Here is an 11,197-nt window from a genome sequence, read left to right on the forward strand (position 1 = left end):
GGATCTTCCCGGACCGGGGCACAAACCCGTGTCCCCTGCATCGGCAGGCGGACTCTCAATCACTGCGCCACCAGGGAAGTCCTATTCTTATTTTTTGAGACAGCAGGATCAAAATTCATGCACTGCACCCATCCCCCTCCCCCACCACTACCTCTCCATCAGGCAGACGCTGTGCTCTTCCTCTGGCTTCGACTGTATCTACCAACTTCAAAACTGATCGTTGCCCTATCTGATCAAGGATGAGTCATTTCTTTCTGGTACCTCAAAACTTGGATAATTTGATCAGCTGTTATAGGGTGGTTTGAAGAGATAAGAGTTCTTCAAAGCCAAACTATGGTGAAATATTTTTGGTAAAAATTCCTCAATCACTTCTTTAGTAATATGGCCTGAAACATGGTTAAGAACTGTAGCTCTGAAGTGAGGGAGACCTGGGTTTGTATCTTAGCCTGACTATTTAGCAATTGAAAAAGGTTTGAAAAACTCAGTTTTCTCATCTGTAAAGTGGATAGAATAACATAATAATAATAGTAATAATAATTCCTATCTCTTAGGATTGTTTTGAAGATGTCAGATAATGAAACTAAGCCTTTAGTATATTATTCTACACAAAGTAAATACTTGATAAATATTAGATGTATGAGGGTGATTATTTTTAATAAGTACAAAAAGTAGGGACAAAAAGTAGTCAAACAAGATAATTCTACCAGATAATTGATTCAAAAGTGGTTTTTAGAAAAAGTCTTGTGCTTTTGCCTAGACTTAGAGACTAGGATGTATTTTTTGATACTAGGTAAGTCAAAGAACCATTCTCAGTCTTTTACCTCACCAATAAAGTGAGAGAATAATAATCCCTGGTAATTCATTTTGAATCTAAACTGAGGTAATATATGTCAGGAGTTCTTAACCTTGGGATCCATGGGCACTCAGACCCATGTGAAAATCTTTGGATACATTTTGTGAAGTACATTCTTTTAAACAGCCTGAAGTTTATTTGTAAAATACTTTACATTTTTTTTTTATTATCTGGGGAGAGTGTCATAAATTTTATCAAAAGAGTTTATGACTTCGAAGAATCTTAGGAACCATTGAGATAGATGTAAATGCCTTGAGGGATGGTAACACTTAATGGACCAGCTATTATCTGTTAGCTGATACAAAAGGAATTACTGATTATTATCTGTTATTTTCTGTTTCTTTCAAAATGACCATATCACCATCACTATCATAAAACCAATCCTACTTAGGTAATACATAAAATACCTATATTTGTTTCTTAAATTAAATGCTTAGAAACCGAACCTTTTGAACTTTAGGCTTTTTCTAGAAAAGTCTCTATCACCAAGATTTTTCTTTTCTGTAATGTGAAGAATTCCCATAATAAATGTTTGCTAAATATACTGTTTAAATAAAATTTGCGATATATTTATTAAAACAGAATCAATTCTTGTATTCTCATGTTGAGGTTTACTTAAGAGGTGCTAAAGTTGTTTGTGCCTCCAAAAAGCCTTTTTATTTTCCTTTTCAGTGTCAGATTTTGGCACTAGCATAGAAGATGGTCCCTGTAGAAACTCTCTCAGACCATTGTTGTTACTAAAGGAAAGGTGAAAATGGATCTGTGGTGGCAGAAATAGAAGCAGTGAGAGACATGAGCAGTTCTTTTGACAATAATGACTTTCACATGAAATGAAAAAAGACAGTGTAGACATAAATCTTCAACCATATTTTCAGCTGTCCAAATACATATTGCTATAAAGGCAGAACATTGTTATAGAAACAACATGGGTTTAGAACTCCAAAGATCTGGATTTTTCCAGTCCTGGTCTGTTACGTAATTTGTGTGTGACATCAGATGTTTGCTCATTTACTAAATATGGGATAAGTCAAAGTATGGAGATGGGGGTCCTTCAGACCTATGTAATGGGTTATATGTGTGATAAATTTCTAAAATCTGAAGATTTGAAGAATCCATATGAATAATTTAAAGCATGAGATTTACCTTGGGAGCTCTTATTTTCTGTAGTCCCACCCCAAGAGTCACCAGTTGCATCTCAGAAGAAATGGAGCTAATGTGTTTTAGCATGTCCTGATATACTGGGCAACTCCCATGTGGTGACGAGTCAGTGGAAAGGTCCTAGGCACATTCGTACCTGGGTACATTGTATGATTACTAGAGTATGAATTGCCTCATGTCCTGGAACAGAAGTTGTTCCATTGCTCCTAGCCAAGGATGTCAGTTTAGTTTACACTGGTCTGCATTAGCTTTGCTGATGTGTTGAGGAAGTGAATTTAATAAGCAGGTAAACAGGTTTTGTTTCCAAACTCTGAGATAGGTAATTACAAGATGGATGCTTGGCTGAACCTTGTAGAGTCTCTTCAGTTTTCTGGCAAGAAATCTGAGGGCATAGAGGGCTGTTTTCAAGCAGGCATAGTCTTGCTGTTTCAACCAATTCTTCACGATTTAATTTGAAACAAAAGCCAGCCAAGGTATTAATATCTATTGCTTTTTGTTGGCAGAGCTCTTTCCCTGCTCTTGCTAAAATATTGGCCAGCCCATGCTTCTGATAAAATTCTGGCTATTAATTTAAAGGTGTTCATTGCAAGCCACCATCTGTTGTAAGTGGTTTTAGGTACTGCATTCCTTATATTCTGTAGGGTCTATCGGTGTATGGTGTGTAGTCAATAGTCAATTAATTCCTTAATGGGCGGAAGTGGGGGAGAGTGGCCTTCTATGTCTCTCTTAGTGGTAAATAATAGTGATAATGACTAAAATAATATTTATCATTTATTCAACAATTATTGAAAGTCTATTATATATGACAGTCATTAACACATTATTTAGTTTATATCAACTCTTTTGGTGGTTAATAGGGCAAAGTTATTGATAGGACATTTTTACTGATGGGACAATAAGCAAGGATCTTGCTTCTGAAATGACTGGACTATTAGCCATTTTTATTAAGGAGCACAGAGAGTAAGCCCTCTGATTATTAGATAACTTTCAGCCTTTACATGAGATTTATTCATGGGAGATGCTTTGGTTTCTTCAGGAATGTTTCCATATAATTTACATGAATTAAACTGTCAGTGTTCACGAACGATCTCAGTTTGTATCACGTTAACTCAACACGTAGTTAGTCTTTAGCAGATGGTACTGGAAACTGAGAGATTACAGATCATGTCTGCCATATACATCACTGTAACCCCAACTTCTAGCACAGTGTCAGGCACATGGTGGACATTTAATAATTATTCCCAGAACTGAACTGAATTAAATTTACCACTGAAATTTTATTACTGCAAAGTTGTACCAGAAGGTTCTATCATAGCCATCTGTGCATTTCCCTAGAATGAAGTTTTCAAAGGATTCTTGATATAATCGAATAAACATAGAAATTATTTAAAGAGTTAAAAATACTTGAGGTACTTCCAGACTAACAGCATGTATATCAAATTTCAGATTGATTTGATTTAAAATGGCTAAGATATAAAACCATAAAAAATGTGAGTAAATGCTCTGCCTATCAAGGCTTGTTATGTAATTACATGGTTTCAGTATGGTTCTTATTCATAGAAACTATTATAAAGCATCATTTCTGCACATCCACTAGTGGGGATTTTTAATATCTTGAAGATGAATATCCATGTCTCTAAATGTTAAGCCACTTGAATTAATAATTCAATCAAATTTACTTTTTATTAATCAAATTAATAAGTTCTGTGTTAATAATGAAATTTGAAAAAAAATAATGAAATTTGAAAACCTTAAAATATTTCTTTTTGGCTGATCTTCAAATAATAAAATAAAATAAGCAATAAAAACAGATGAACCAGTTTGAAAGTTTTTTTCCCATTCTTATTCTTTTCTAAAGACCCATCTGGGTTTACCAACATATGTGTCAGGGCTCAACACAAAGGGATCTGCAACTGACTGAGGAGTTAAGCACCATAGAAGCAAAACTTCAATCAGAAGCTTTGAGAAAAATTTAATGATAGTGATGCCGTACAGTGGTTAGCTGTGAACCTAAAGACTAAAGGTTGTTTAGTTAGTCATTACACTTCTTGGTGTCCTCTACAGCAGGAAAAGGAAAAAAATGACATTGGATTTAAAGTGTACTTATATTAAAAGATGGGTGTGTCATTTTCTGTTTCAAATCCTGGCATGGATGATGGTCCAAATTCATCACCTAAATTGCTGTTGTGAAAATCAGTGTGGTGGTTAAAATACATTGGAAACGTGGAAAGGAAACAAGTGATCCAAAATTCTCAGTCCTTGAAAAGCCCTTGCGAGGCCAGTGACTGGGCTGGCCTCGGAATTCCTTGTAATTAACTGTTCCTACCACTGTCCATCCTTTTTCACACAGGAAATTACCAGCCAACAGAAATAACATGAAGGCCACACAAATGCAACCTGAAAGTTAGTGGGCAAACAATTTAAACTTGAAGTTAAAAGCAATCAGTTCCTTGTTGATTCCAGAATTTGCTCTGTAGAAATTTTCCGTTGAGATGACTTTCAGGTAGATTTGGGTTTTCGGCCGACCTTCCTGCACTCTTGCCCTCTGTTGAAACCACATAGAAGCAGAAGGTGCACTTAGAGAAGGCCAGGGGCAGAGGATGCTATGACTGTGTGCAGCTTTGGATGTGTAAAGGACGGCTTTCCTTCAGCCCGAAAGGAGCACCTATCACGTATGCCACCCGTGTTATCCACTAATGACTTATTCCTATCATTTCCTCTCCCAGAAGTGTCCTTATCCATATCACTCAATTCTCCTCTCTCCTGCACAAAGTCATGGAGGTACAAATTATTACCATCTCTTAAAAACAGCCTGTAGGAAAAGGAGAAACAATTTATTATTTAAAACATACACACGCACATATAGAGCCATCAGCAATGCATGACTCTAATGATGCATATACAGGAGAGTTGAAGCTTTGTTCTACCTGACCTCGTATCCTCAGGACATAGCAAGTATCTGGCTTCAGCTATTTCTCAAAAATAAGTGTGGGATGTAGGACTGGAAAATTAACTCTTTTGATTTTATTGTCTACAACCTCATTAGCCCTCTCTGACCAACTGAAGATAGATTTGTCAATCCAAATGGGAGACATTTTAAAGAAATATTTTTTTAAAACTTTTTTTTTCAAAAACAGGAGTGATGACTAGTGATAAAAATAATAGCAAGAGAGATTATTTTCAACTTTATTAATGTTTAGCTGCTCAAGACAGAGAGCACTGTCCTAGGTGCTTATTACTTAGACTATTTGATGACTGTTTAGAGACATGATTTCTGTCTTTAACATAGTATAAAGGAGAATGACAAAATATTTTAAAACTCTGTTATACCTGATAAACTATGAATGAAATAAGATCTTTAGTGCCTTTCTTTCTCTTTAACAAGTATGATCATTGTTAAAAAGTGGGGCAGGGGAATCTTCTATTCTGCTTCCTTCGCCAGCAGACTGCTTCTCAGCACTTGATTGGGCTAAGGATGTTGGTGACTTCAGAATAAATGCCATACTCCATCCAGCCAGGTTCTCACTGTGGGTCAGGGCTCTCATCTGCATTGTGATTTAGACAGATGTGCCCCGGTCTACAATTCTGTGCTCACACAACTAAGGACATTGCCCACTTCTCCCACCTTCTCTGTTGCTTCCAGTAGTTCCAAGTGCATCAGACATAAGGTTCTACAGTGCTTACCAAAGTGATACATTTGTTTAGATGGGAGGTAACTTACTATGTGAAATATTTCTCACCTACCTCCCACTCTCCTCCCGCACACAGCAGGCCCCTATTGAATTCTAGGTGTGAACACCTAGACATTTCACTCTGACTCAACTTTCCATTCTCATATTTGATAAGATTGGCACAAATAAAATACATGTGATTATACCCAACTCTATGCTTTAAGCATATCTAAAATGTGCAATAAGTAGATTAAGGAGATATAAACGAAACCACAAAATATTTTTCTCTTACAAAAGAAATACAATTGAATCCCCTTGATGGATAGCTAACTTGAGCACCTACTACATATCTGGCATTGTTTTATTACATCCATTTATCCACATTAATACTCACAGCAGCTCACACTTTAAAGATGAGGAAATTTAAGCATTGCCAGGTTAAGTAACTTGCCCAAAATTGCACCCAGCAACTCAAGACAGAGACATGTTTTGAGTACAAGTTGTCTGACTCCTAAATCTGATTACTAACCCCCCCATGCCATACTGACTCCGAGTAAGTGAATCCAAAGGACTCCAGATGTATTTAAAATAAGATATGGTTGACCTAAAATATATCAGCCTTTATTGGAGCCTAAGTGCTGCTTAAAGCAAGATATGCCTGTGGAAACCAGTCCTGTAATTTCAGGATTTTCCCTCGAACTAATGAAGGGCATTTTCTTTGCGAGAGAATCAAGCACAAAGTTGTGCAAGGATTGAAACGTTCTCTGAAATCAGGATTACACCCACTTTGGCATGCTGTGTCAAGCAGCCAGGGCATAAGGAAAGAAAAGCAGGCTGCAGTGAATGGTTATACATTCAGATCTGAGCCTCAGCCATATATGTGGGTCAGTTTTCAAATGGACATTTACGTTGCCTTTATATGGATCAAACGTGTTTATTTGCAAAACGTGTTATTTATATCTCGGGGAAAAAGACAGCATGGCCCCAGGGAAGTTTCACAATTATAACCTAACTAGGCTCCCCGACGTACCTCGATAAAGGGGGCCCCCAGAGTGTTTGATAAACACAACCTCTAATAGTTCATTGATTTGGGGGAAACGGCAGTCTGTACTTTTGCAGTAGGTCCCAATTTGGACTTTGAGGGCTAACACCCAATTTTTGTGCTGCTCTTATTGAGACTGAGAAATTTATGATACATTCCTGTCCCTGATTTGGGGGGGGGAGTAAAGAAAAAAGGGGAGCCAGAGATTATCTTTGTGAAAAACTCTAGCTTATATTACATCACCTAAAGTAGCCCAACCTGCTACACTAATGAAATTGTGTTCTTGGTTGAAAAGGACAATTGTTAGCCTGACTTTGTGCTCACTAAAAACATTCCCCCAATCTTGTTAAATTATTGCTCTCATTTCAGATTTTTTATGGCTCTGCAGCTTACCAGTCCTCATTTCTTTACGTTTCATTCATTTTCTTTGTATTGATGATTAATGGAGGATGTTGAATGTTAGAGTGAGCAGGCATCAGCAATTGCAAGATCATAATTAGTTTAGCTGACGAGGGCCTCTGATAGCACTTGCATCTGGATGGAAAAATTACCCTATAGGGAACTGGCTGCTCACCAGGTCTTTTTAGTGATACATTGTGAAACACCCGATGAATCAAATGCCCTTTCAATGCCAAGAAAGTGTTCCAGTCTTGAAGCCAAAATTATGTCTGCAGAAAGCTTTCCATTTGAAATGTATCAGAGTACAATTATAACCATTGTATTTTCTTGGCAGGGATACCACTCGTCTACAGTATGGACTCAAGTTAAATAAATTGCCTAAATTTTATGAATCCCTGAAATTTTGACTTATGGTGTTTGTAATTTTAAATTTATAACAAAATTGGGCTCCAGCAAGACTTTTTCCACTCCTTATCTAACATGCATATTTTATCATTAAAGACTTTACTTCCTAGAGAAAGGAGAGCAGAGTTGCAATTCAGGCTCTTTTTTTTTTTTTCAGCAAGAGAGTTCCATTTCCTGCCTGTTAGTATTTGCGCCTACGAACACAGCCTGACTTTTGTTTCAATGAGAAGTTTAATGGAATCATTACTTGATAGCGAGAATGGAACAAGCAATACTAATGATCTACTTTCAGATAGTCTTGGATTATTTTTGAATCTGGTGATTAGAGAATTCAGCCCACTAAAATCAATTTGTGTTCAGAAATGCTTGTGATTTCCAAGTCTGAGTCAAATAAAATAAATAAATAGCCATTGATGGGACTATGTTGTCTGGCTTAAGTAGGCCCCTCATAAGGATTCTCATTAGTAATACTGTACTTCTAGTTGGCAGAAGTTTCTACTATTCCTCTCAGCTTTGGAAGAGAGAGGGTGTGTTCTCTTTCAGATTTTACAATTGCAAACCAAAAATTAGAACTGAGTGTCTTACAGTCTCTTAATACTTACGTTACATGAATGACATCCAAAAAGACACACATCAGGTTTAATTGTAAGTGGTTTACATGCTGCATTTATTCCAAGCTTGACTATATTTTAAAGCTCAGGTAGCCTGTGTTCCTCCCTTTCCAGAGTATATTAAACATATTGCCAGGCTCTGTCTTTTGACTTTTGTTTTGACACTTTTAAAAGGTATATTTTAGGGTTCAGCATTTAGGAACCATCATGAAAGGCACAAAACCCAAAGTTCAAAAAGTTAAAGCTGTTTCTGTGAAAGGCCTTTGGTGTTGCACACACCTCATCCATCACTGTATGGTTAATTATAATGAAAATCAGTGGTGCCTATTAAACACAATTGAACCTGACCTCATTATGGGCAGTGTGGTTTTATACTGTCATTGTTGCTAGTCTAAAGACAAAACTCCTGGGTTGATTTGGTCTAACTCCACTGATCATGTGACTCACCTCTGACCTTGTGTTTTTTTTTTTTTCCCCATTTCAGAGGCGTAGAGGCTCGGGTGTTTTTTGTGCCAATTGCTTGACCACAAAGACCTCTCTCTGGCGAAAGAATGCAAATGGCGGATATGTATGCAATGCGTGTGGCCTCTACCAGAAGCTTCACTCGGTAAGAACTTGTTAGACTGTCTCAGGAAAAGCTTTATAAAGCCACCCTGGTCTGTGGCGTGATAAGTTCCATTCCCTGGCTTGCAGTGCCTGCCCCTGCAGAGTTTAATGCAGTCGCTTTGAGTGCACATGTGATTTATGGTGGACCGGCCTTAGATGTTATGGGGAGATACATTTGCGATCATTAGTAATGCATTATGCTTCTTTTGATATAAAAGAGGAAAATGATTGATTTCTGGGAACGTCACATAACATAGTTGAACAAGTGGTTATCAGAATTCAGTGAAATTAATTTAGGTAGAAAGGAGAAACTTCAAAAATTCAGAAGTACATAAAAAATTTAAAACAAAAAGGGGTTCTCTCCCATGTTCATTATAAAATCTAGGGCAGGGGGAAAATGCTTATTTTCCAGTTTACCATTGGAATTTGCAAGTGTCATTTGGGCTGCTTTGGGGGCTGGAAGTTGGACACGTTCAGAAGAGTGGTTCTAAACCGGGACGCAGCATGCCAGTGTTCTACATTGCTTCCAGTGGTATCTGGGGTATCTGAGGGCTTGCAGAGCACACAGCAGAACAAGATGCAAAAGTGCTTTGTGTTTTAAGATCTCTGGCTGACTAATTTCTAGGGCTCTCTGAGGTACCTCAGTTATTTCTAACCAAATTTTAGGTGGAATCCTCTAATAAAATTTAAACTCACAAATCTCCCATCTTTATATGCATTTGACTTCTTGAGGATATTTTTTTAGTTTAGATAGTTTATCTGCTGACCAGAGCTGCCTTTAAAAATAGGCATGCCCCAATGTAGTAAACAGAAATCTATTTCCCTCTGCCTTTTTCATTTGGTTTGGCATTTTACCACAGCTCTTAGCACCAGCCAATGAATAGATTACAGCTATGGAGAATATAATTTTAGACAAACTCTCCTCCTAAATGGACCATCGGAAGCACTCTTTTAAAAAATGCATGCTGGGCTTCCCTAGTGGCACAGTGGTTGAGAGTCCGCCTGCCAATGCAGAGGACACGGGTTCGTGCCCCAGTCCGGGAAGATCCCACATGCCGCGGAACGGCTGGGCCCTTGATCCATGGCCACTGAGCCTGCACGTCCGGAGCCTGTGCTCTGCAACGGGAGAGGCCACAACAGTGAGAGGCCCACATACCGCAAAAAAAAAAAAAAAAAAAAAAAAAAAAATGCATGCTACCAACAATGCTAATTGGTAGTAAACTGTAAAAACCTTAGTTATTAGCATGGAGCTAATAGAAGGATTCCCCACCCCCCGACACACACACACACACACACACCACCATCACCTTACTTTTTCTTAAACTTCACCACTTAAGCACAACAATAAGCTTCCATTCAATGGGTACTGACAGTAATAATTTTAATTGAAATCAGGCCAAAGGCCAAAAATTAATTAAACTGCTGCTCTTCCAGGTTATGGTAATTTAACAACTGCGATATAAACTAAACTTTTTTTTTACAATTATTTTAATATTCATCTCTCCAGAGATGAGATGTTTTCAATTCTGAGTTTTTTGAAAATCACAGATTTAAACACATAAAGGTTATACTCACATTTCATGTCAAAGACTGCCACAAAAATTTTGAAAGTTTAAAAAAGGTATTAATGCATATTTCAGATTTCTTTAGAAGACAGAGATTAACTACTGCATATTTTTATAATATGAATATGAGCTCTTTATAAACCTGAAATTCTGAACAAAGTAAATGAACATGGAATATCCAAGGGGATGTGGCATTTTCATTCTGAAATGAATAATTTGATTGTCAGTAACAAGTGTGTTATCCTTTTTCCTTCAAAATATCTTTGTGACGATAAAAACATTGCAAAAGGTTTTGTATTTTGTTTAGCATATAAAAAGTACGCTCTTGCATTGAGGTGCATCCTTTCTAGGTATAACTCACAAGTTATGTATTGTTTATATTCATATTTTAGGTAGAGATTACTTCCTGATTTCAGTAATCTTTTAGAAAAATCAGATTTTAGCCCATTTAAAGATTCTCCTAAATTTTTAATCTGTAAATATGCACTGATCTATTAAACATATTCTCTTGATTTTATAAATCAAAATTAGAGCTCTTCCTGCAAGTAAAGTTTTTATTATAGTGTTATCTATGGATTTTAGTCATGTAATATAAACACCTATTGACCATGTACATAAATACGAATCATATAACACTTAAGCTGAGTGAAAGTCAGCATTCTATTTAAGTACAGAGTAGACTGACAGGATATTTGAACCGAGCCTACAAATAAATTTAGATTGTCAACAGAAAACAAATGCTTCACCTGTTAACAAGTAAAATCTTCCATAGTGAGTACTTATATAAGTAAAGGGAAAAAAACGTGAGAGATTTAAAAAAAAAAAACTCTCACTGATAATGGCTTTGATTACCTGATATCTTTCCTTACAATTCTGTCAGTTTGTCT

At 36.9% G+C, this 11,197-nt stretch overlaps 1 protein-coding gene across 7 annotated transcripts in view; it reads left to right on the forward strand.

The window, feature by feature from the left end:
* The window catches only part of TRPS1 (transcriptional repressor GATA binding 1), a 255,543-nt gene that overhangs the window by 236,968 nt on the left and 7,378 nt on the right, over positions 1 to 11,197 (forward strand). For all 7 annotated transcript variants that reach the window (XM_082601046.1, XM_082601045.1, XM_082601044.1 and 4 more), the window contains one exon: positions 8,624 to 8,746. In XM_082601046.1, coding sequence (XP_082457172.1) covers positions 8,624 to 8,746 — 123 coding nt within the window. The remainder of the gene's footprint in view (positions 1 to 8,623; positions 8,747 to 11,197) is intronic.

This window comes from Mesoplodon mirus (assembly GCF_964341445.2).
Source record: "Mesoplodon mirus genome assembly, chromosome: 16".
NCBI classification, from domain to species: domain Eukaryota; kingdom Metazoa; phylum Chordata; class Mammalia; order Artiodactyla; family Ziphiidae; genus Mesoplodon; species Mesoplodon mirus.